This window comes from Bactrocera tryoni, chromosome 1, assembly GCF_016617805.1.
Source record: "Bactrocera tryoni isolate S06 chromosome 1, CSIRO_BtryS06_freeze2, whole genome shotgun sequence".
NCBI lineage: Eukaryota > Metazoa > Arthropoda > Insecta > Diptera > Tephritidae > Bactrocera > Bactrocera tryoni.
Genome location: NC_052499.1, coordinates 12,440,953 through 12,468,564, shown reverse-complemented (window position 1 = coordinate 12,468,564; position 27,612 = coordinate 12,440,953). Strand labels below are relative to the sequence as shown.

Sequence of the window (27,612 nt, the reverse complement as noted above, 5' to 3'; positions counted from 1 at the left end):
AAGAATAATACACTTTAACAACATGTCATTTCATTTAATACGCTGTGCTGTCTGGGAAAAAGCTCGATCTTCCCAATCATGGCGGTGGAAAGTAAACGAGAATATGCCACAAAGGCTGATATCCCTTATGAAATATATATAGTAAATCGGTTTACTGCAAAGCTTTATGCATTTTTAAGTGACCTTCGGCAAGCAAAAGCCGTAACAAAGTTCCACATTTAATAATTCAAGTTGTCTTAAATGGAAAATCGACTGAGCACCAGAGAAGCCGCAGTGCCAGCTGATTGCCGGCGCATATTTCACAGCTGCCTTTGACCAACGTGCGTTTGTAGAAATTGCCGCCACCGTAAACTCGGTCGTTATTTAATGTGCCTGGAATAATCAACTGGCAGTCGAGTACTTTCTTGTTTACGCACAATAACAACAATGATGCAATCGGGTTACATGGAATAATGCTTGCGTGTTGAATTATTTAAAGCGCCTAAGTGCAGACTATCGAAACACTTGTCGCTTGGTCATGCGGACTACAACCGAATAGTATGTTCGTCGGGCGTGCAATCCTTCTTAGTGCGGTCGGCTTACCGGAACACCGTTACTCGTCGTTTAGATGATTGCTATTCGCTATGTAAGCGGCTTTGAGTGTGTGCTCCTGTGTTACATAATCACGCTAAAGCGTTTTCCAATCGTCGATATTCAAAGTGGTTAAGGTCTTTCGTAGTCAATGATTTTTGTTTACTAAAACAACATATTTTTAAAGAGTTAAGCAATGGGAAGGCAGTTAAATTAAGTGATACTACTATAGCAAACGTACGTAGTGCTGTACCTAATAGCAGTGCTGGTAAGATACATTGAGTGAAGGGTATTCGAGTATTCAGCTGACCACTTGTGATCTGTCAAAAAATGCCTCGGTTTTCTTTGTTGTCACCGGCCAAAAGAAATTGCAGTGACCACAAACGAAAGTGTTAGTATCTCAAGGGTTGACATAGACTCTAATCAGAAATTTAGCTATTGAACTTAGACGTAAATATGTATATGTTTATTATTTTCTTACTATTATTTTCCTTTATTTTTGAAGATGCTAGGGAGCAAGTAAGTTTCACTTGATTTATATGAAGTACTTTGATTAATACCTAACGGGGTCCCTTTGCAAATTTCTAGTGGCAGTCGACTATCGCGGGTATTGACTAATCGTTCCACCCTCCATCAAATGACTTCTGCTTATAAATGAATTCCAATAAGAGTGATATGATTTCTTAAAATAAAACACACTAATTGTTAAAGAAATTAAAATGTGTTTTTATTTAATGGGAAGTACAATCGATACAATTAAGTGATTATAACATCATTTAAATAGCCAACACGAGTTATTTTGCAGTAACGAATTTGATGAACCCAATTTTCGAGTATTTTTCCACTAAATCAAGTCGTATGTCAATATTGACTTTAAAAACTTGAATAGAATCTGGTTTATCGCTAAAGACTAATGACTTCAAATAACCCCACTAGAAGTACAAGAAGTAGTCTAAGTCAATTTCTTGAAATAATCAAATTTGTTGAAACCAGATGTTATCAAGATCCACTTCTTCAAATTGCGGCCATAAAAAGTTGGCTATCATCTATACCGCTCTCCACTGACAGTAACGGAGTCACCAGCTTCATTTGGAGAGAAGTACGGATCATTGATTCCACCTGACCAAAAATCACACCAAACTATAAATTTAGGTGTTTGAGATCGTTGTTCATGAATAATTTGTGGATTTTCTTATCAAAATTGATCTCGTTTGTTCCAAGGCAAAATCAGCAAATTCACGACTTTTTCGGTGGTCTAATGGCTTCAGTTCATGAATGATGAGTCGTGAGTTATTACTTACGACCATAAAATAGCAAAAGCGTAGGAAAAATTACAATTGGAGAGCGATTATTTTGATAATAAAATTTAATATTTTGTAAACGTTGTTCTTGCCTATATCTATCCATGATGAAATTGTAAACATTACTGAATACAATGAAAAAAATTGCAGCTGATACCATACTAAAAAAAGGGCGAAAACACATTTAGAAATCATATCATCCCTTTTGGAAAACTTGGTACATATCCTATAACCCATATAACCTCACAATAAAAAGCTGAAAAAAATTTCTTTCTTCTTTCTTAGGAGAAAAATGAATTCAAGAGCAACTATCGAAGAGATACTTGAAAGTGGTAAGTGTCATTTGTAATACCAATCAAGGAGAAGCTTATCACGCAATTCATCGAATTCGTTTATGTATATTGACGAAAAAAAGCACATACATTTATACTTCAATGCCTCTTTTGCTACCTACTTTAATTTATAACCGCCGAAAGCAAAAATATTTGTATATATGTATATATGTATGTGTAACCACTATTTACTCAGACAGCATATAAAACGCCAGACAGCCTAATCCACACACAAAAGTCAATTGATTGTCGCCATTTAGTTGCATAAAGTGTGCGATGGCTATTTATAACGATATTGTAGTTGTTACTTTTTCTAAAATCGCCACTTCGGTAGGAGTTAGCACAGTCTGCCATGCAAGGGAGAATATCACTTTCCTCCACTGTACGCGGTATCGCATTGCAACACCAAAGTCCAGTGCGCTTTGTGACTCTCTGCTTCACTTCCCTCCTTTGCGCAGCCACTTCAAGCGCCACAGCTCGTCAATAACTAATTTGTCCGCTAACACCGATTGGTTGGTGTGGGTCCGCCGCCGCCAGTCAGCCAACAAGCCCGCCAGCCAAAGCGACACGAGACGGTCAAATGCCGGTGTTTGCATATTCAAATCGACGGCTGCACAGCGGTAGCTGCCAACTAGTTTGTGGGTTGGACGGTTGGCTGGTTGACGCTTTGCGGATTGCGGATTGCGCGTTTCAAGCGACTCGTGTGTTATAAGCAGGCGGCAATAGTGGCGGCGTTTTCGAGGAAATTACACATACACACTATTATATTTCCATATACTATATGTACATATGTGTGTAGCAGGTATGTTTGAATGCACTTATGTATATAGGGACCATAGGAAATTGGATACTCGATGTCCATTGCACTCAACTGCGTTGCGATTTTGTTTTATTTATTAATGCATTTTTATTGTTGTTGATGCTGCGGCGTTTTTGTGATTGTTACTGTCAGCCTGCATTGCTACACATTCATTTTCCCTCAGCTGAATGTTTTCTATTTTTATTTTCGTCTGCTTTCATATTTAATTTGCCTGAGTAAACGGATTGCCAGTCAGTCAGTCGACCGGCCGGTCGGTCGATCGCTCGTTTGGTCGGCCTTACTAACGGTTGTCGCTGGATCAAATGTTTGTATTGCGGAATTAATTTGTTCGCATTTGCTCACTCGCCAGCGCCAAAGCCAAAAAATACAGACTAAAATTGTATGTACAAGTAAATGTGTGTTGTTGGCTGCTGCACACAAATTGTTTGCATTCATTTGCAATTTCGTATGCCATCGCGCTCGCTACGTCACATCACCACGAGTGTTCACCGGCTCCGGTTTCGTTTCATTTGAATATGGTCAAAATGTTTCAGGCTGCAGTATTATTTCATTGACATTGTCTGTGTGGTCGTTTGGGCCGTAAATGTAATTTTACAAGCAGAAATGTGGCAATGTTTGCATTGCATAAAAAATGGAGCGGCAAGCGGGACAGGGAAATTTGATTTTATCTCATCCATGATGTTGTCTGCTTTTAGGCGCTTAAACAGTAACGATAGTATCTTTTTTGTTGCAGTGGTTTTTTACAGTGTGCATTGTTTTTGTTTTCCAACATACATGTTATTGCAGCCACCATGCATTGGCTGTTGTTTCCTTCATTGAAATGTAAATAAAAACGCACAATGCTAAATTCAATTGAACTCCCTAATTGACATTCTGTTCTATTGATCCGTAGACCCTACAACGCTCTTTCACAAGCTTGCCGACGCCACACTCTTCACTAATGAAATTGCACTTTTTAAATGGCGCTGAGTAATTTTTTTGGTTTGATCGCAGCAATTGCAGTTCGGTCACGCGCCATTTTCTGCACACATTTCAGTGTATATAAGAGGGGCTGTTTAATTACTGTATGCAAATGTAGTTTGCTGTGTTTATTTGTTTTTGTTTTTGCATTACAACGCTGCATTTTCAAAATAGAATCATGCAAGTGAGAGGATATAGCAGCATTTAGATGTGTTATCAATAATTGTGAAGAATTCAAAATATCGGTACATTGACTATCTTTACATAATAAACATAGGAAACATATAGTGTATAATCGCAAAATAAATTTTGATATAAGTATGTATGTACATACGATATTGATAACATTTATTTTTAAAATAACAGTGAACATATTACAGACTATTGCGCTCAATTTGAAAATGGTAAGTGTATACCGGAACATTGCAGTGAGAAAAAGCGAAAGTTGATTAGAAATCTTTTATAAACCGGCAAAACTTAAAAAAAAAGGAAAAATTATGGGATGTTCAGCAGCAATGATCCGCAATTCAAATACAAAAATATAAACAACAAGAAAACAGAGGCCCTGAAGATTTTCTTTCAAAAGTTGGCGAGCAAAATATTGTGAAAGGAGGCTATTTGATTATAATTTGTATACTCGCATCCCTCGTTAGAATCCTTTATTAAAAAAAACTTCTGACCTTGCCAATAGAAAAATATAGGAACATACATTTGAATGAAGAGTGAAAAAATGATCTTTATGACGGGAAATGGTTTCGAGAGTATGTGTGAGGTCCCCCTAACACAGAGTATGACTCCCGGAAGCTTTAAATCGTAATAAGTCAAGTATAACGGTAACTATGGCGATGTTTTTTTTTTACAAAGGCGTTGGTTCGATCCATACTGCAAAATCTTATGCTACCATTAGCAGAAGATAACATGCCACTAAAATGGGTTTTCCACCAGGACAATAAGCCAAAATAAATATGTAGGCTGGTAAATGGTTTCGGGTCAACGGAATTGAGGTTATATACTAGCCAACTCGCTCTACTGACCTCAATACCATTGAAAACCTTTGGGCTTATATAAAGATATGTGTTTGGAAGGCTAAGCTCAAAAACAATAATGAGCTGCAATCTGTGGTTAAGGGCTCATGCCGAACTAGATCTCCAAACAGGTGCGAAAGACCTCTAGACTATATGCAGAGAAGTTGTATAATTATGACTAAAAATAAAGATCATACTACCAAGTACTAAGTATAGCTTCATAAACGTTCTTCAAGGATTATTTAAGATAACTTTTGCTATTCACTACCATTTTATTGCACTACTTAATTTCCATATAAAATAAATCTTTGTGTAATAAAACGTAAATAATAAACGTAAGAAATAATAAAAAATATCGATAAATAATCAAATATCGATAAATAGTGAAAATATATCGATAATTCAATATATCGACTTTTTTATAACTCTGTTTGAATATTGTAAGCAGATGTATATTTTCAAAGACAGCGCCCTTCTGGGCAATGTGAGCGTAATTGCAGAGGATGTTCACAATGGAAACATAAAGTAAAGAAAGTTCTGAAGGTGATGTGTAACCAGTATTTGATTTACAATTACTACTTCCCTTTTTGATATTTTTATGCACTTTGGACATTTAATTTCTAATAATTCTCATGTTAATGCATTTCAGCATTTTATGTTCACGGTCAATTTAAAATCTAGACTTGCCACTGCACTACATTCTAAATGCTCCGACCCTTTCTCGAATGGGTCTAAATAATTTTGAGATGTGAGATCAAGATTATTTTTAATAATGTTGTTGTAAAAATGTACTTTAGACGACATTCCAAGATTATACCAGTTAACTGGATAAGAAAATATGTCGAAACCGAAGTAGAACTGACTCCAACCACATTTATGTTGTATGAAAAACTGAAAGGCGTAATCAAGAGTTGTATTCCACCGCACAGTAAATAAAGCGAAAGGAGGCGCAACAATTGTATTACAATTTAATTTGTTTATTCTTTCATTCACACATGGGCACACGCATACACTCACATATGCTCGTCCCTCGTTCGAATAACATATGATTCTTTAACCGCTGCAGTAACACCTCACTTTCTTTCGTTCTTGCCACGTTGGGCGACCGCTTTTCATCTACTTCTTGCCACTGGTAAAATTTATTTGTTTTTTCCACTCTTCCCCAACAGGTTCAGCTCATTTTTTTCGGTTGCAAGACAAACAGTGACACAATTACGATAACAATTCAATCACACACAACATACACACACACAGTAGAAGCACGACCACCGGAGTCGGAACAACTTTTCCACAGACCGTTGCACGCAGTTCGCGAGGTAAACATTAATTTGTTTAAGCAACAGCATGTTGATAGCAATGAAATTCATTTTATTGCCATTGCCAAGAGAGCAAGGCACGGACATATATTATACATATACATACATATGTATGTACATACATATACATATGTATAAAAGAAGTAGTGGCGCACACATGACGGTGCAAATAATTAATTACCTGATGTGGTGATGGTGACGCCTGTGATGGCTGCGGTGAAGGACTCGGTGCATGCCCGGGACTACTGCTGGGCGGTGGGCCGCCATGCTGTGATTGATGTGGTGATGCTGGGGGATGAGGATGGCCACCAGGCCCAGGACTAGGTGCCGGCGATGTACCACCGGGCCAAGGTCGATTCGGTTCAGGATACTGCAAATGGAAAAAGAAGAGAAAAGAGACATTTGTTAATATTGCTTTCAACTTAATTTATATGTAAATACATAAAGGTGTTCATATCATACAGTATGGAAGTAAGATTGGAAGAGACGCGCCGTTGCGACGACATATGCAGACGTGGCAAGCGCAGGCGACTTTGTCTATAATTTTAGTTTTATTTTGTTTACTGTATATGAAAATTTAATAAGAGAAAAAGCGGTAAAATTATAAAGTTCACAATTCAGTGATGAATAACAGTTTATTGTTCGGCTGGGATGTGAATCATGGCAGTCAGGTGAAGTTGGTTCGAAAAATGGCATTCAATTTTTATTTTATTTACGAGTAATCCATTTTAATGCAATCGATCGTGATATATTTGAGTGCGAGCTTTTAAAGTACTGCATTGAGCATCGCTTGCCTATCTAGTAGTTTGTTTGTGGACTTGTTGGTTAGAGCAAAAGCCCACTTGTCACCTGCTGTTATACCCAAAATTTCGAACTACATGACTGAATTGTAGTCATTTAGTTTGAAGCTGCCTTCTGTGTATGGATTACTACAGAAGAAGCCTCTTCCTGTGCCAGTTTCAGCCTTTGATCAGTCAGTGAATAGGTAAATTTTGCCGTTGCAACTGTCGGTCACAGAAACATTGGTCCAATTTTCTCTACTGGGGGAATGGAAAAGATGTATTTAGTTCCTCGTGGGTCCCCTTTATTCGGGCGCAGTGCCGGCTTCAGTGCCCGAGTTCATTAACAAGGTCAAGTATGATACCGTGGTCGTAAGAGACGCATAGCCTGGCTCCAATGACCTGAAATCAAGAGTCAGCTGGCCGTAAACACTGCTCATACTCCACTTGTATATGTATTGGCCGGATGTCAAGGAAAACCAGAGGCTTAGTTGGCGTAGTTGCACCTGTTTAGGGGTTTAACGCGGCACTTTTTCGTTAATGACATCCACCACACCACATACGTTAATATTGGACGGATAAAAATTTGTAACAAAATACCTTAAATGTAATTTTTGCCAGTCCGGGTCAAATTTGATCAGATGGTACATATATGTACATAGGTTAGGGTTTGCTTTTTTTCGTTATATTTGCAAATTTTACATTTAGTTTTTATGTACCAAAGTACTATATATCATTAAATTTACAGTTCTTCACTCTGCCTCCAGACTCAACAACGCAATACTTTTAAAAAAAGCTTTAAGCATATCTTTATTTCTAAAAGTATTGCATGACATTTTAATTATGGAAAAAAACATGAGAAAACTCTACGCATGTAATATGCGGTAAAAAAAAATCGAACCTGTAAATTTTTGCGGATTTTTGCAGCCACAAATTGTACAGAAAAATCAGCAAGGAATTAAAAAACGGCATTGAATTAATTATTATTTATGTGCCAGCGAAAACTTTGCAGGACAGTCACTATTCATTTTTGTTATGCATTTTTTTGTGATTGCATACAGAACAACACATTTACATGTTTTTTGATATGGTGGTAAACAACAAAGCTTCTGCAGCAGGACACGTACACATACAAATATTATGAGTGTAAATGTATACACACGCGCACATTGTTCCATATATAGCTCTTTTTCACAATGCAATTTGCATCGTATTTACTTCAGTAGTTTCATTAATTTCCCATTTTTTACAACACGCTGGCATAATGCTCTGATCAAAGGCTAGGCTGTTGCTCGTCATAAGTTTCATGTACGTGGGCGTATGTATATGTCGCAATTTTTTCAAATATGTAACATTTTAAAATGTTTATTTATATTTTTTTTACTAAAGAAATTTAATACAGGCGAAAAGTGCGTATTTTTTTATATTTGGATTTGTGTGCGTAAATGCGGCTGTAAATTATAAATTTATTTGTAAATGTAGACCACTAAGAAATGAATGTTGAGCACATTTTTTATGCGGTCAAATGTAATTGTAAGTTTATTAAGCAGGAAAAACATCAGCTATGCTTTAATGTACTAATTATGATAGATTTGGATCATATTAAGAAAGGAAGATCACATATATGTATGTATATATGAAATTCAAGCATTATTTTCAACCTAAAATCGTTTCATGATACTATAAACTTAAAAAACGCTTAGACTCAAAAATCACAAGCCTTGCATCAATATAGTACTAGTTATTATTCCTACTGGGTATTGAATTCGGGCCACGCACGCACAAAGCAATATTTGCCGTTTCACAATTAATTTGGATTGCATTGGCGTATTTTCAACTTTCATTTCAATTCATTGCATTTGTTTCTTCACAAAAACTATTTCAATTCAGCGAAATTATAATAAATCCCAGATATTTTGTTGGTGCTTTATACAAGTATACCATATTGTTATTGTATTTTTTTACTATTAAATCATGCTTGATTATTAAATATTTTTCCAGTTATTAAAGTATATTTTATACTTAGGAGAAGCATGTTTGCAGAAGCTGAAAACAATAAAAAATAACAAATATTCATAAACAGTGTCTACCAATCAAGATGACGTGATTTTGACAGTTCGTGGCTGCCTTGTTTGTTTACGGATTTCTATAAAATTTTGTTAATGTTCAGTAAGGTTGGCCATTCAATCATGTTACGTTTCACTTTGGTATAACGCTTGGAAATTGTCCAAGCTTATTACGCAAATTCAGTTCTCTGGTGGATACTGGAACTCCTTATGCAAAACGCGGTCTTATCAGATGAGTCTCATTTCTGCCTTAATGGCTTTATCAACAAACAAAATAATCGCTATATTTCATTTCGAGATCATTTAACATCAATCATGTTGGTAGACCCTTTACAAACAAGTGTAATAAACCCGTAATCAGAAAATAAAAATTAAAAAAATAATTGTATCGATGACTCTTGACATTGGAAAATAATTACAAATATTTAATCAAGAGCTACAGTGACGTTTTTCATATGTGCATACCGGTTGCTATTATTTTCACCAGCATTGTGTATCTGCCAATTCTTAACAGCGCAAAAATGCGTCAATTTCAGAGTAATGCGCCACTTTTTAGCTGCAGAAATTATTATTTATTTTATTGTGATTTTTAATTAATTGCGTGGCTTGTTGGATTTATATACTTTAATTAATCATTAAATATTAAATATGTGAGCGCATTGATTTTGAACCAAAAAAAATGTTGAAAGGACATTATTTATACGTAGCGCTCTTATTCAAACATTTTTAATGCAGAGCATAGTTTATGATAGAAACATTTTAAATAATTCAACCTAATATAGAAATTGATAATAAGAAACAGCCACAGTGCACTTCTTATAGCGTAGCAGGGAATAAAAAGTTATTGATTTTGACCAGTTTAAATATGGCAGCTATCATTTATATGTATAACGGGTTTTTCAATAGAGACGCTACAAAAGTAGAGCAATAGGGACAGCAAACGACACAATATGTTTTCCCGCTCTTTTGACATTTCTCTTCAGTAAGATTTGCCATTACGATCCAACAACGAGTCGAAAATAATTAAAACTTACTACCGAAATTCGGAGTCAGTGGTACTTTCAGAGTGCTACGTCCAATTTGTGGTCGTCATGAACGTCCTGTCAGATCAATAAATGAGCGTTTAGTGGAAAAATTTTAATCCAAAGGCACAGTACAACATGTTCCCGTGCCAGTGGGACAAAGAAGTGCCTTTAGTGTCAAGAATACTGCTGCCGCTAGCGCATCAATTGAGAAAGACCCAAATCAGTCTCCACACGTCATTCTCAAGCGTTGGACATCTCTGTGACGTCTTTGTGGCGAATTTTGCGAAAAGATCTTGGCCTACATCTTTACAAGATCAAATTGATGCAAGAACTGAAGCCGCTTGACCACCAAAATTGTCGTATGTTCGTGAATTGGGCAATAACTTAAAAATGATTCGGATTTGCATCGAAAAATCATTTTCAACGATGAGGCTCATTTCTGGCTGAATGGCATTGTCAATAAGCAAAATATGAGTTATTGGTCAGGCAGCAATCCAAACGTACCCCATTGCAACCCGAAAAATTAGAGTTTGGCGCGGTTTATGGACCAGCGACGTCACGTTACTGTGAATGAGAATCGCTACCGCTCAATGATTACCGAATATTTTGGGCCCGAATTGGATGATATGGACTTGGACAATATGTGGTTCCAACAGCACGACGCCACTCAGCGAATATCACAATCGATTGATTGAAAACCAAGTTTGGTGAACGTGTTATCTCACGAAATGGCCCAGTCAAGCGGCCGCCTCGGTCGTGTGATTTGACGCTGTTAGAATATTTCCTGTGCGGTTACGTCAAGTCAATGGTCTATGCCAACAAGCCAGCGACGATTGATAAACTTCGTACGAATATCGAACGTGAAATTGCAACAGTTTCGGCCGATTTATGCTTGAAAACCGTTGAAATTGAGTTCAGCGTCTGAACTTCTGCAAGCGTGGCCACGCAAAAGAAATCGAGTTCCATACATAATGACATCAAATGTACTTTCACAGGAATGAAAAATTTTATTGATATCCCAAACCGTTTTTGTTTTACTTAAAAAAACCTTTTGAAGCGCACTTATTGAAAACTCCGTTATATACTTTACACAGTCTGCGACGTTTCCTTCAGGATGTTACAAACTACGTTGTAAACTTCATGTACCCTGTGCATGATATAAAAATTAGAGAGAACTCTGTAAAGGTCCAGCTCTCAAGTAATTGCTCAAGAAAAAAAATACATTATTTCTTCAAGTAATTTTGACAGCTGGTTACGCATTGTGAATGATCCACATTAGAAGAGCAAGAGAGAATAAACAAAGGAAAGAAACTTTGTGCGTAATATGTATGTACTTATATATGCGTGTAGTAACATAAATATTTTCATTGCGATTTAAGGAATGTTGTTGATGATTGGAAAGTTTTATACAACATTTCAAAATGAAATAGACTTTATAATAATGATTTTAACTAATTTAGGATGAATTTAACGATTACTTTGAATTTCCTTCAAGGAACAATTTTTGATTTCATGTTTCTTCGCAAAACCAGGTTTGCCATATTCGCATTTTATTGAAAAAATTTATTAAAAATTAGTACTAGATTTCTTTAGAGCTGCATACCAGCACAAGAAAATTTACCGCAGGAAATTTTCTTGACCATTCCTTAAGCGTTTTTTTATATGAAGTTTTTACATTTCTTGAGAGCTGGATACTAAGCTTAAGCCTTAAATACTCTACTAGGATTATTAGAATTTCTGTTTGTACAAGTATCAAAGCACAATTCATATTTTAGTAATTTTCAGAAATATAAACATATTTTCATGTAATTCTTGGAACACAATATCACCAATTAACTTGATTTCGAAAATTTCTATGTATTATAGATGTATGTATGTGCATGATATGCATCGACTCTAATACTAATGTACACATATGTACATATGATGTGTATGTAGATGGGCGCACACTTGCCTGGATGTGTGTGTTGATTACTTTGTATAAGTCACAGGACGCAAAATGAAATTCCTAGCAAATAATTTGAAATTTACGAAAGAAATTTCTGAAATTGAGAAATTTTCGTATTAAATTTGCTCTTTAGAGACAACTGATATTATATTAACATGAGTAGAAATAGATTAATTAAATTGAAAATGTATTAAAAACTGAGTAAATATTTTGAGCCTCTATCACTTTTACAAATAGTCTTATTAAAGAATTGGAAAATATTATATATATATACATATATTGATTTACAAGCGTCATGGCAAAAGCCATGTTTTAAATGAGAATATTTCGTGGAACACTTGCACTTATTATTTTGCATTAAACTGCGAACAACAGAATATTTAAGCCATTGCAACCACAGCAATAATAATTAGATAGTTTGTAGTAATAACAACAATGGCAAAGCCGTATTTATCATGATTAAGTGGCAAGTGATAGGTCGAAGCAGCAACTAAAACAAAAACAACAAACGAGTCTGCACAATGCAGTGGCCACACACCGAACAATAACAAGGCACAACAACATAAGCGCAAAAGCTTAAATCGACCACAGCTGCAGCTGCAGCCGCAGTACGTGCCACGCATAGCAACAGTCAATCCAATAGCAGCCAGCTGCAGCAGCATTAGGCGCCAACGCTGTCGAGGACAAAGTGTTCAATTGTAATTGATGCGACAAGTGCAGGGATAGAATAGTGGCACACGCACACGCCCGCAAATGCACATATATTATTTGCACGGCGTTTTAAACACGGCATGTATGTGCATATTTGTATGGATGTACATATGTACATGTATACGTATGATTTTGCATTGACGCTCACATTTCGGATGAATGTACGTCAGGGCTCTACAAGTTAATCCACACTGCATTGTTGAAGGACAACAACAAAGGACGCAAATATTGTTAAACCGCAGGTGAACACATCTACATTGTTGCATTTAATGTTATGGCAGTACATTAGCAACAACAAGCAGCACAACAGTATACCCAACATAAGCATTTTTGACAGTTGTGTGACATCACTATAGCGCTATTACAATATAAAGGGGCTAGCTGAGTCAACTGGTTAAAAATTTAGATTTATAATATTGGTAACGATGAAAATAAAGCTTTTATACGAATTTTGAACAAATAGCTCAGAGATAATAAAGCAACTCTGTAACTCGATTCGAAAATGTATTCTATTCGAAATTCGGATCTACTTTATTATTATGCGAAAGTTGTACCACCCTGTGCCAGAAAAAATACGTACAATTTTCGTTTTTGCTTTCTACAACTCAAAAGCTATCGAATATTTTATTCGAAAATTGGCTTGAAAATCCGAAAATCGAGTTACAGAATAGGCCCCCAGATATGGTCTGAATATGACAAGAATAGAACCAGAACAGATCCTACTATTTAGATGTAGATTATACAGTTACTACAGCCTTATATAAATATTAGCCGCAGCTGCAATCTTGGAGGTAATATGGAAAAGGTTTTCCACTTTCTCTGTGAATGCCTAGCTCTTTCACTAAGCCGACACGAAATACTTGGAATCCCAACCTTAAATGGTTATCCATAAAAAACATAACGGATACAAGTAAATGGTGGGAGCGCAACGATGAAACAAAATAGCAATTGAGCCCAAAGGGGCAGCACTCTTAAGTATTACTAAGACATTTAGACACAATCTCAAGGCAATTAAAAAATTTGGTTCCTTGCTTTGTAATGCTAATAGCATTCGTGCGAAACGAAAAATATAACAGAAGTTTTTTCGAAATAAATAATGGCGAATTTCTCAATAGATGTGCAATAATATGCACACTATCGTCTGGACCAGGTTTATGAAAATGTTATGCGTGTGAATGGTTGCAATATATATAGATATTTTTGTTAGGAATTTTTGTAAAGGATAAGTAATTTTACGTTTAAGAATCCAATTCCAGGCGAATCTCAAGATTTTCTCAATACATATTTATACTTTATAAAAGTAAAAATTAACAGTGGTGCTTTTTAACTGCACTTACCTGATGCTGTGAGTAGGCAGTTCGATGATTAGGACCTGTCGCCGGTCCAGGCGGTGTAGGATACCGCTGTGGATACGGTGAGTATTGTGCAGCAGCCGTTCCTTGATTTGATGATTGCGGAGGTGGCGGTGGTGGACCGCCTGGCTGTTGTTGGGGTGAACTTGGATAGGAACCTGAATTTTGACCATGTGTTGGCGGATAAGGTGATTGACCTCTGGAAGTATTTGTCTGCAAAATCAAAAATAAAAAAAAATGTGGTTAAATATATTTATTTGACAACACTGAAGAATTTTTATTTTTTATAAATATAAACTATAACGACTTAAGCATAGTATAGTATATCATATAGATATAGGAAGCCTTCTTCCAAAACCGGACTACCAAAATTCTTTATTAAAATGCTTAGGTATTGTGATGACGAAGAAGTTAAAAACAGTTTTAAAGGGAAAAGAGAAATTCTAAAATGTGTTTGAGCCATACTTTTTACAGAAAAAAAATTAGCAAGTACTAAGAATGCATTTGAATTGAACTAAAGAAAATTGTCAAACAGGATATGTATTAATAAATATGTTAATGTGTATGCGTGCCTACAAAAACAACAAATACAATACAAAATACAAACAAATCATAACCGAAGCGTGCATATATGATTTTGATTATCCAAACGATATAAAATCCTGTAAAAGCACTCAATGCAAAACGCACTATACTACACCTAGAGAGTTGAGCATAGATGTGCATACAAATAAACACATATGTACATACATCAAATTACATACTACATGATGTTTGTGACTTTCTTTGCCTGCAGCAGTGCTTCAGTATCACATATCTTGTAGTTTCAAATTAAGGTCCATATCCTTATTAAGCAACAAAGACAACTGAATGTCAACCATATGGACACACGCCGTACGTACCAGGTAAATATATTTGTATCAAACAATTACTTTGCCATTCTCATTCTTGTCACCCACACGCTCTGCTGAACTATATGATTACCCCGGGGGTGTCAAGGTAAAAGGAGAAACGCGTTACAATAAAATTGAACTAGCATCAATTGGAAAATAATGACAACATAATTTGTTTCGCTACAAACCATTAAAACCATATTAGTGTAACGTCGTTGCGGAGAACACGCGCCGATTTGACTGAGAAATATGTTATTTTGGCCAAGCGCTGATATTTAGGTGTATTTTGCGTTGTTTAGCATACGAAAAAAGTTAGTTCAACCACAACTACTATTAAATGCCATCAAAATAATTTTCCGATGTTTAGCGTAGGCTTAACTATTCCAATGTAAGACTTTTCGAAAACCTTGCCAATAAAATATATTGAAATAAACATTTGTTTCTATGTTTTTCCTAAATAACATTTAAAATTTTGCTTGTTACCTGTACAAGCAAATCTTTTATCAATTTACCTTTACAACTTTGTTGTTTCTGTTTCATGTAAATTTTTTGACAAGAACATCATCGATCAATCGAAGACAGTTATAATAACTTTCATCCCCAGAAAATATGCAGACCAATAAAAAGGATGTGGCCGGTTTATGAGGTGGAAAACTGTAAAACCGACAGCAACTGCAATAAACGCAGTGAAAAAGAGTCAAAGCCTTCTTGTAATAAAAATTTAAATCGAAACTGCCACAGAGTGTAACGCATAAAATAAAACCAAATAAATTATCAAATTGGGGAGCAGCTGACATTGAAAAACAAATTACAAATCGAAAGAACAATTTGAACAAAAAAAATCAAATAAAATGTTGCGGAACATTGCCGAAAAAATATGTATGTCCAACAACACCAACCGTGGGCTCCCGGAGGGGGCGAAAGCGAATATACGCAAAGAGGTCGAGGGCAATAACAAGTGAAATAACAGTAGCGCGTAAAAACCCAAGGAATACTGCGCGGCAACATTTACTACGATATTTGAAAGCATCATCTGGGAGAAAAAGATACAAACATACACTTGCATACAAAATTGTTGGTAGAACTGAAATTGGCACTATGAGTAATGCACTAGATGCCGAGCCCCCACAAAGATTTTTGGGACCCCGGGCGAGCAAGGGCGACGACTATAATTATATTATTGCAACGACTATACTTGTCATAACCGCTGGCTATATTCTATCACAGAAGCTACAATAACAATCAATAAACAATAAAAAAAAACGACAGAAAAATTAACTATAACGCGGCATACATAAAAGAGAGAAAGAATAACATTCAATGACATTAAATAAAAAACAAAAAACGAGTGAAAATAATTTGTTTTTTTTTTTTTAAGTGAATATCCCCCAACGATTTTTTTGCAATATTTTCCCTTACATTTCATTTTTAATTTCTTCGATCACTACTTAGGTCCCCTAAATGAAAATAAACTGTGATATAAAAAAATATATATGTATATGTATTAAAAAAATTTTGCTTTCGCAAAAAATTGCAAATATATGTATGTAGCATTTATATTAAATCGAAAAGAGATGAAAAACACAACAACAAATGAGTAGACATTAGACAAAGCTAGTAGTAGTAGTCAAACGAACGAGTGCTCAGCACTGCAGAACTATGTCGCGGCCCACCCGCATAAGAGCATAAGATAGGGCCGCAATTATACGAACCACGCACAACAATCATATCTAACGAATGGAAGCGAAATGACAAACACGACTTCGTCGGCATGAATGTCCTTACTCGTTACTTCGTTCGTCGCAACCCTCGTGTGTGTGCGCAGGATTCGTTTATTCTCTACCAACGAATTCAAAGTGAACATGAACGAGAATATGTACACACATACAATGATAAATCTACATGTACACACATTGGGGTATATAATTTTAATCGATTTTCCATATCCATCCAACACCGTAAATGGTTAATACATATTCAATGAGCTCCCATCCACCTGTCACCATGCGCATCCGATACCACATGCACGTACACACACATACAGACCCACAGACCGAATCATAGAGGACAACTATATGTGAGGAGGCCTGAAAACACCACCAGCCATCAAGTATCGCACGAATAAATGAAAATCTCAGCAATACACTTTGCGTTGGATGAACCCGACTAAACGCCCAGCAACGTCACATGCCAATCGTATAGACAGACAATTGCTGGGACAGTCGGTCAACTAATCGTTTGTTCGTTGTTCCGTTCGATCCTGCCGTCTGTCGCACGAAACTGTCAGGCTGCAGACTGCATTAGTGCCAACTGCCCACATTTCAGAATTGCCGCTACTCTTCTGTACAGAGCTTGTTGGCTTTCGGGCCATTCAATGCGGACAGACATAATTTCGAGCACTTTGACTAACACTAGCATTGCGTGCATGTAGGTGTGTGTATATGTATACATTGGTGTACATATTTCAATACCAAGAAGGTTGTATCGTTGGCTGCTGGGTTTACCATCAACGGAAATGTGATTTTGCCGAACAAAGTGCGAAATGGAGCAAAAAAAGCTGCATAAGAGCAACCACGTAAATCGATTAAAACTGAGAATTGTTAGGTCGCCATGAAAAACAGCTGATTGCATGGATGCTGCTGGTACGTGTGTTACGGGTCTGAATGGGCACAGTTTGTAGTAATGTCTGTAAGCAACTACGAGAGTTAACAAAGCGGAAGATTATTGGTGTGGCGCAAAAATATGAATGAATGTGCTACCGTTATATATGAATGTATATAGGTGTTAGGCGCTTAAGACGGCCTCTTGTATTGTACATGCCAAGTATATTAGAGTTCTAGGGAATGTTACCGTCTAATTATAATAGACGAAGCGATGCTTCGTTTAATATGCAGTGATACTAATCTTCTATCCTGGCTTTGTTATATACTCCCTCAGCCGAGAATGTCTCTTGACAGAAATGCTTCTTGATGTCGATCATGCCCAAAACATGTTCATGTATATACAATTAGGGAAATTCTTCGACTTAGTGTGGTAAAACGGAACTATGGAAAGTTAAATAAGTAGGTACGAGTGCTTATAGTCACAATAGGATTCGTTAATAAATAGACTAACCTGCCGGCAGTGCAATCGCACATAGCTACCTGTCAGGATATTCCCCTTAACAAGCCAATAGCCAACACACAGTGCTTTCTATTCAAGTTCGCACTTTGGCTACAGTAAATCAGCATTGGTTTGAAGAAGGCGACTAACCCGAGTGAGCGCATAAAGCCGTACACAACCGCACACACGTGCGCAAAAATAAAATAAAAATTATATAAATTGTGTAAGGCGAAAGACGAAAAAATTGAGCTGATGGCAAGAAAAACTTTGCTGCCATTAATGAAAGGATTTTTTCCCTTCCTACCCTCACCCTGCGGACGGATCAGGCGAGTGGCAAATGCAGATATTACGGAACTGCTGAATTGCATGGTAAAGCGAGGAAAGGGGCTGCGACGCAGTGCGAACAGCAGTGACTACGAGACTCCGGGTCACAAATGTGCGCATATGTACATACAACCAAAGAAACGAACGCCCGACACAAGCGCACGAAAACCAGCCCTTAGCTTTTGCCGGCAAATGGATGAACGAATGACGAGCGGGCGGTCGGTCTCGCGAACATACGGGACATGTGCAAACGAAGGACGATGTAATGCCGTAACATTTTATAGCAAAAAGCATCTTTGGCATTTGTAAACAAAAACAACAAAATCATATAAAACTGTGACGATTTTGTTGTTGCTGTTGTTGTTGTTGTTTGCCAACCATGCGCCATACAATAGGTGAAGGAATACGAATAACAGTGCAGAATGCGGCAATAAATCTAATGGAAGGATCTGCACCAGAACAACAGCAGTAGCTTTGGTAGCGGTGATGACGAAAAACTGGATAAGCGAAGGGCGTACAAGCATAGCCGCAGGGGCGCACACAATCGACTGAAGTTAGCGCGAACCGACAAACACACACACACACACTCATTCATATGTACCTGAAGGAGATATGTATGTGAGTAGAATGCGTGTAGATGGAAATCACAAAAACACAGACATGCCGAGCCATAAGAGAAGCATGCTAACGCCAGAGCTCATGAACATGCACGAAGAAGGGTCGTTACGGTCGCAAAATCCATCAACAACAGTTTGCGCACAGATAGGCGGGGCATATGACAAACGAGGGGCGAAGTACAATCCCAAAAGGCAGTCAGGCAAACAGGCGAACGGGCAAATGGGATGACGATAACCGTTCCAAACGTTGTAATCGGACGATGGCGGTACAGAGTGCGTGGAATGCGGATAAGCCGAATAAATGCAGACACAGGCATACTCTACCAGTCAGCAGATCGACTGACTAGCTTCGCGACGAAACGACATATCGACCAACGACCGACCGTCGAAACGACCGAATTAACAAGCAAGCAACATTTGTACTCATACAAAGGTATGGCATGTGTACGGCTGAATAAGTGAGGAGCGCTTGTGCTATGGGCACGTACCATAACCTTCCACTGGGGGCGGGCTGTCGGGCGTACATAAGCTGTAACAAAGTTATGGAGCCACAGAGCAGGGCAGAGCGCGGCAAGAGAGACGCGACAACAGACTGTGTTCAACATGCGCGCATTGAACGTACTACAAAGGGAAGGTCGTAATGACTGACACACCGAACGACCGTGTGCGAAACAAACATGTGGGCTCTGTTGCGGCAAAATATTGTACGTAAGTATTAGCCAGCAAAGTTTGTAGTGGCGGCGCGTCTTGGCTTCATTTCGTTTGCTGTTAACTTTGCCGTTCTTGACATCACATTGCTGAGCCAAGAGTTTATAATTTCACGATAAAATGGTATCGCCGACGCCGCAGAAGTCCCAAAGATGCACAGGCAACCACAAGGTATATGCGAGCAAAACAGCTCAGAGATACTAAGTACGTGTCTGACGAGCGAGCTAATGGAACCTACTGACCGTACAACTGACCGACGTGCCATCGCGCGCTACAACCACGTAATTCAAAAGCAACACCATAACAAAGTTGCCGCAAGTACTGCTATGTTCTTGCCTGCCTGCCTACCAGTCATAATGAGCGATAGACAGGCGGAACGGCAAAAGCAAAGCGCGCCGCATAACGCAAAAAGGAGATTCATGTTCATGGCAGGACTGAAATTATTTTAATGTAGCACCAGCAAAACAAAGCAACTGCCGAGATAGCTGGTCGAGGATAGTCGAAGTGTGCGAAGAATACTCAACAGAATTCGTGGAGACCATACAAATGAAAAAAACATTTGGCATGAGTAAGACGGAGCCAACTAAAACCAAACTAAAGCATGACAAGACGATAGGAGACATAGGACGGTGGGCTTTCCGTTGCCCCGTTCCGGCCGGCGAAATGAGTTGTTATGATTTTATTTTTGGGCTCGGCGAGCAACGGCAACTAACAAAACCGGCTAAGGAAGCAGTCATGGGCTAGGGAAGAATTGAGGGCGGGACGCAACACAACAAATGGTACTTTTCACTGACAAAGTACCACGTTGTATATTAATAGAGCGTCACTAACGACAACCGTACGTAGCCGTGCGGCAAGAGAACGAGCTCACAAATAAAACGAAGTAAAGTAAAGCGGATAAAGTAATGGCAAACACGGTGCTTCTGATGTGTCTGAGCGCGAACTTTGTAGTATGACTGACGATGATCAAAGAGACAGGCGGTGGTGCAGAGTAAGCGACGGCATCGTCATTTCACCATTAAAATGAGTACCAGCAAACAGACGTGCGACCGAAGCGCCCCGACCCGACGAGAGCGCCGCGTCGAACGTACAAACAAGATTGCAATGCAGAGTACTCGCGCATCTGATGTTTTAATGGAAATGGAAAAGGCAATGGAAATTAATGTAAACGACCACGATACACACGCGAGAATAAGTAAGAGTAAGTTCTATGAGGAATTGAAAATGGGGTTGCATGGCAAGCCGAAACTCAAATACAAAGTACTAATGCAAGCTTATAGAGGGATGGGTTTGTGTGCGAATACGTTGCTGAGTGTGATGTGGCATACAAATTTCCTTTGATGTTTACGTATTACGTAGAAATGCCGATTTAGTAGGGTTTCCATTTTTTATGATTTTGATGTCCTTGTTGTTACTGTATTTGCTGATAGTACCGGTGGTTGTAACGAAACAATGATAAAACATGAGATTAAAGTGAATTGAAGTTGATGGCGCTACTGCAGCACAATGGGAATACGGCACAATAGTAGGCTTATTCTAGGGAGTCTAGACGGCTTTGTAGGTTAACTTTAAGTTTGATTTTAGAAGTTTTTTGAAGTGTTTGACAGTTTTTTTTTTTTTTGACAAACAGACAGGCCAACATATCACGACTTAGGTTTCATTGGGATTATGAAAACCTAGACTAATCATTAAATTAAATAATGAAAGCACGGGATAAAATAACCTGGTTTATTGCTCTTATCACATTCTTTGAAATATTGTCTTTGTATGCATGCTGCCAAATCTATCAAATATAGAATAAAATGTGTGCTTTAATTACAAATCATCAGCTGAAAAAATTCTATGCACTAATATTACTATCAATATTTCAAATTTCTATTAAACTGGTATGCGCATAAAGATGTTGTTTACATTTAAATGCGTTTTAAATACAAATATAAATCTAAAGTTTATTCCAATGAAAGCTGCGGAGTTTTATTATTGATATTTTATTGTTATTGTAATAACTGCAAAAAAAAAAAAAACAAGATTAAATGCAATCGAACTATAAAATTTTATAAGCTTTAATAAAACAAATGGAAGACAGCAAATATGATGGAAAATAAGATTTTAATCAATTTTAGTAAGAACTTCGTGTGAAGCAATTTATTTATGTGTAAATAATAATTCTCCACAAAAGTGGTTGAACACACAAAATTCAGAACAACACACTTGATGTTATAAAAATATTATTCTCAATGAAGTATTATATATGTAAATTTTATAAAAAGAATATATCACTTTTTAAAAACAAGTTCAGATTGTTGGCAAAGCGTTTGCTCAAATATATCATCTGATCAAAATTGATTTGGATTTATTCTCAGTAAAGTTGCATCCCCATATGTCAATTAGTGTGTGTTTGAAAGCCCTTTTTTACGACGCGAAAAATTGGTCTTAATATGGAAAAAAATTTAACAACGAGTTTGCTTAAAATTTTGTGGTTCCAATGAGGTCACGACTACGAAATCGTTGGAAATTTTGCAGAAATGTTTTGGGGGGCCAAACTTTAATACGAACACAAGTACCGCAAAGCATTCAGTGAAGTCCGTGAAGTCATCGAAAACTTGCCTTCTGCGAGGCATCCATACAACCTCTGTTAATCATGAAAATATCGAAAAAATTAAAGAAACAGTGCTTGAAAATCGTCGTTTTGGCATCAAAAGGTTGCAGTTGGTCTGAAAAAATTTGCCGAAACCCAAAAAAAACAAAATTCCCTGAAGGCACGCAGGCCATACAAGGCTTATAACAAATCTATGGAAAACTGGGTTAAACATTTGCCTGATTGCATTTGAGCAGGGCGTATTTTGAAGTCAATAATAAAAACTTTTATTAAATTGGTTAGGCGAAAAAGTGGGTCATAACAAAAGAAAAAGCTAATGAAATTATGGAAAAGATTGACCAGAACCACATCGCATAAGCAGCCTTGACATCGCTAAGAAGCTTAACAATCATCATCAAAAGGTTTTGAACCATTTAAAAAAGGCTGGCTACAAAAAGAAGCTCGATTTGGGTACCACATGAATTGTCTGTGAAAAATTTAATGGACCGAATTAACATCTGCGATTCTTTGCTGAAACGAAAGGGAATCGGACCATTTCTGAAGCGAATGGTAACAGGAGACGAAAAGTGGATCGAATACGAAAATAATATGCGAAAAAGATCATGGTCCAAGCGTAATGAAGCTCAACAAATGGTCGCAAAGCAGGATTGACGCCTTGAAAACTTACGCTGAGCGTTTGATGGGATTGGAAAGGAATCATACACTATGAGCTGCTCCAGCCTGGTCGAACGATAGATTCTACTTGATTGATTCTTCATTTTACTGTCAATCTATCAATCAAGCAATCGAAAAAAACGGCCAGAACTGATCAACAGAAAGGGCTTCGTCTTGCATCAGGACAACGCTAGACCACACACATCTTAGATGACTCGGCAAAAACTGGGAGCTGGACTGGGAAGTTTTGATGCATCCACCATATACCCCTGACCTTGCACCATCGGACTACCATTTGTTTCGGTCAATGCAGAACTGCCTTAATGGATTAAAGTTGGCTTCAAGAGAAACCTGTGGAAATTACTTGTCGCAGTTTTTCGCCGAGAAACCAGAAAAGTTTTACATTGATGGAATAATGTCTTTAGCGGAAAAATGGCAAAAAATGGTCGACCAAAATGGTACATATTTGGTTCATTAAAAGTTCATTATAAATAAAAAAAAATTGAAGTTTGATTAGAAATACTAAAAACTTTTCTGACTACCCGCACACATTACCCGGTCACATTTTATCAGATGGTCTATCACAAGACAGCAGATTGTTGTAGCGAAAAGTCCTAGTTCTTCAGAGAAAAGGCAAAGCGTCGAAAACACTAATATAAAGACTTTAAAGAGGATTATTTTGCCTTATTGAGATGTAAAATATACGAGAACCAATCTGATAGATAACAGACAACGAAAAACAATTAACGAAATACTACTCACTACAAGACAACTTATATAGGTATGTATAAGTACACATAAGTGTCGACAAGGGCATGGTAATAGCATAACTTTCATATACAATACATAGGCTAAAAGCTATTCGGCTCTGTTCATTATTATATTAAAATGGTGATAAACATGATGCCGACGTAGATGGCACGGATATTAGAGAACGATGCTGTTGCTGTTAAGAGCAATGTTTAAAGCAAATACAGCAAAAATGTTAAAGCAAGCGACGAACACACTTGTAGCAAGCACTTGAAAATTCGAGCAACAGTTTAGAGTTGAAATAAAATATTGAGCTTAAGAGCTGTTGTTATTGTTATTGCTGCTACTGCTCCCACTAGCTCAACTATACGACCCAAAACCTGTACCTGCACACTCTCCACTCCACTCCACACTTCTGCAGTTATTGCTTTTCAGCAATTTTCCTCGTATCGCATGACACATGAAAGTATAATATTTATGGTATGTATGTATGTATGCGAGTGTAGTCGTTAATGCCGGCTTTTAGCGCACGATTTTCACTTTCTTTATTACAACACCAACAAAAGTAAAAATGAATGCCTACTTTGGCAAAAGTAATAAAAATAACAAAATAAAACGTTTATGTGTATATACATATTATATAGTACATATGTAAGTATGTATGTGCTCGTGCAAGCAAAAGTGTGGCCCACTTTTTTGGGAGCAATTGCCGACAAAGTAAATGCAGACGCTTGTTTTTCCTGTTATGTATAAATGTTTCATACATACATATGCACATATGTATATAAGTTTAGAGATGGGGGCGCGTCAGTAACGACACACATTTTGAAGGTCAAATTTTCTGACACAAAAAGGAAACGAAACATGTTGATGCGTGAAACACACACACACTGCAAATCCGTGGCATAAAGCGGACAAAGCAAATCAAAAGGCAACAGTTTGTAGATTGTATTGCAAGTGAAGGAGGACAATCAGTTGGTCGAATCGTCGGTTGGCTAGGTGCATGAGTAAATGTGCGGCAGTATACCAACTTTGGTTTGTGTACTCTACTGAGGCTCACGTGCACGCAGCAGCAGCAATAGCCGAAAATATTAGCAACACTTCCGTGCCGAAAACGGCAGAGGTGCAAAACCGAGAGCGGTGCAGATGTACCAAGGTGTTGATAGTGCGCCGTTGGTTGTTAGTTTTTGGCTGTTATGCCGACACTAACATCGACATCGACAACGACGAGGACAAGTGATTTGTGACATTAAGTGCTATCAGACAGGCAGGTTGGTTGCAACGCGCCTGCTGAGTAGTGGAGATGGCTCCCGCAAGCACTAGCGCTCGATGGGGTTGTAGATAGTGAAAATGAATAGCGTAAGTGGATTAGCAATAATAATAGCAAAAACATCAAATACGCGAACCGAAACACCAGACAAGAGAAGAGATTTGAAATATGTATGTTGACGGCTACTTGATACCCGGCAGTTATTTGCAGTTAAGCCTTTCAAATGTTAACGTAGACATACTAGCCAACAATAATAACCAACAACAGCTTTGCGTAACAGATACTCAATGTGTTCACTAAACCATTATAGCAAACCTCCTCAATATGTATGTATGTATGTATGTGACTCGACGGCACTAAATTGGACAAATTCTATAGATGGCGACGAGTGCTCCACTGACTTACTAGTGTTTTGACGGCAAAATGTCGGCGCTGATGACGTACGAGTAGAAATGTGCACAGACCAGAAATGCAGAATAGCAGTAAGAAACAGGAACAGCAGAGGTGTTGATACTACATTGAGATCTATGTATGTGTGTGCATTAGTATTTAGTTTACGCGCCGGCACAACATGCGTTAAACGACTAGCCAACCAGACGGCTGTGGTGGCGAAAACACTGATGTACCCGTGTAGTTACGACATGTATGTATGTTTGTAAGTATGTTTACTGTCGGTGAATATGACCGAAATAACCAAAGCAACAGTGCAATAAAAACAACAATAAGAGGTTCCATTGATAGCAATGACTAGGCTAGGCACACAGTCAAATGCATACATATAACAACATACTTGCCGAACATCGCAATTGAAAGCTTCGAGTGGCGAGCCTATAAAGTCGATGGAAGCATTTAACCAAACCGACAACGGTGGCACACATAACCCACAGCGTTATGGCGCAGGAAGCAGACAACGGGACACAGTGGCAACGTACTCAAACAAAGCTTTGGACTTTAGTATTTGTATAAGGTGCTTACAAGCATGTGTTTGTATAAATATTGCAATTTCCCATTGAGATTTATGGTAAGGTTAGCCAACTATGTGCGCCTCGGTCGTATGCAAAACCGAATATTGCTAATTTGTATGTGAATAACCTCTGCAAATATATATGTATTGGTGGCACAACAATGGTTAATAGTTTAATTTTGTTCCGCATTTCTATCTGCTTCTGTTGGCAGAACGAATCTCTGTTAAACCGTTGTGGCACCAGAATGCTCTCACGGCTGAAGAAGTCTTTCATAACAAAATATAATAATTTTTCGTGTTGTATTATCATATTTAGTTCAACATGGCAATGCTATATGCCGTTTTTAAGGGTTATGGTCAGTCACTGTAGAACTTTCCCAAAAAATAGTTATTTCTTTGTTTTCGCTTTAAATATGCTCCATGGTCATGAAAATAAGTTTCAAGTTGATTTGTAGCGAATAAATTTTTTTTCAAACGACGAGCATAAGTCCGTTTCAACTATGGTTATATGTGAAACTTTATTATTTATCCAGTTGGCGTGGTAAATAACTTTGACAATTTTCAAATTTTCAAATTTTGAGATTATCTTTAGAATTGCATTTAGATTAGAGGCACATAGGATGATTGAATAAATTAGGTTGGGTTGGATCGATCCAAATTTCAACAATTACATTTACAAATACTGTTTTGGATAAGAGAATTGTATCAAATATTGAAGAAATGGCGCTTAATAGTAAACATTGAGACATCACAGGCCAAGCAGAATTCATAAATCAAGATGATACGACAATTTCAACTTAGGCTGCAACCAAACGATAAATTCAAACCTCAAGAGAAATCTGAACAGCAGAAATATTATATTATAATTTTTGAGTTCAGTTAACTTCACCAGGAAAAAGAAACTTCGGAGACCCTATAAAATATATGTACATATGTACATACAAGGGGCGTTCCAAAGTAAAAGACAGTATGCCGGTGCAAGCCTTTTGAATGACCTCTACGTCTGCATAACGCTTTCCTTTCATGGGCAAATGCATTTTTCCGAAAAGGAAGAAGGCGCGCGGGCCATATCAGGTGAATACGGGGAGTGGTTAATGGTTAAAATGTAATTTTTGGTCAAATAATAGTCCTTCGAATGTTGGATTATGAGCAATTTTTGGTCGTCTGTCAATTTGTACGGAACAAACCGTACACACACCTTTCGTAAGTCCAAATGTTCGGTCGAAATGCGATAAATCGATGTATTGGAGATGTTCAATTCCATTTCCATGAATTTTAATTATGATTTCGGCTGATTTTTGTTGAATTCACGCACAGTTTCGATGGAACTTCCAGTGATCACGGATTTTGATTGGCCCAAATGTTGATCTTCATTTATGTCCTCACGACCACTTTGAAAACGTTGAAACCACTCGTGCACTCTGCTACGGGATAGGCAATCAGCGTCATAAACTTGTTTCATCAATTGAAACGTTTCGGTAAAACTTGTACCAATTTTGTTCGAAGCTCATTTTCGCACCGATAAC

General features: G+C 37.5%; 1 protein-coding gene across 9 annotated transcripts in view; it reads right to left on the bottom strand.

Annotated features, from left to right (window-relative positions):
* The window catches only part of LOC120782532 (trithorax group protein osa), a 93,582-nt gene that overhangs the window by 52,171 nt on the left and 13,799 nt on the right, over positions 1-27,612 (bottom strand). For all 9 annotated transcript variants that reach the window (XM_040114853.1, XM_040114859.1, XM_040114856.1 and 6 more), the window contains exons 3-4: positions 14,191-14,418; positions 6,506-6,694 (exon numbers count right to left, since the gene is read on the bottom strand). In XM_040114853.1, the coding sequence (XP_039970787.1) occupies positions 6,506-6,694; positions 14,191-14,418 (417 nt within the window). The remainder of the gene's footprint in view (positions 1-6,505; positions 6,695-14,190; positions 14,419-27,612) is intronic.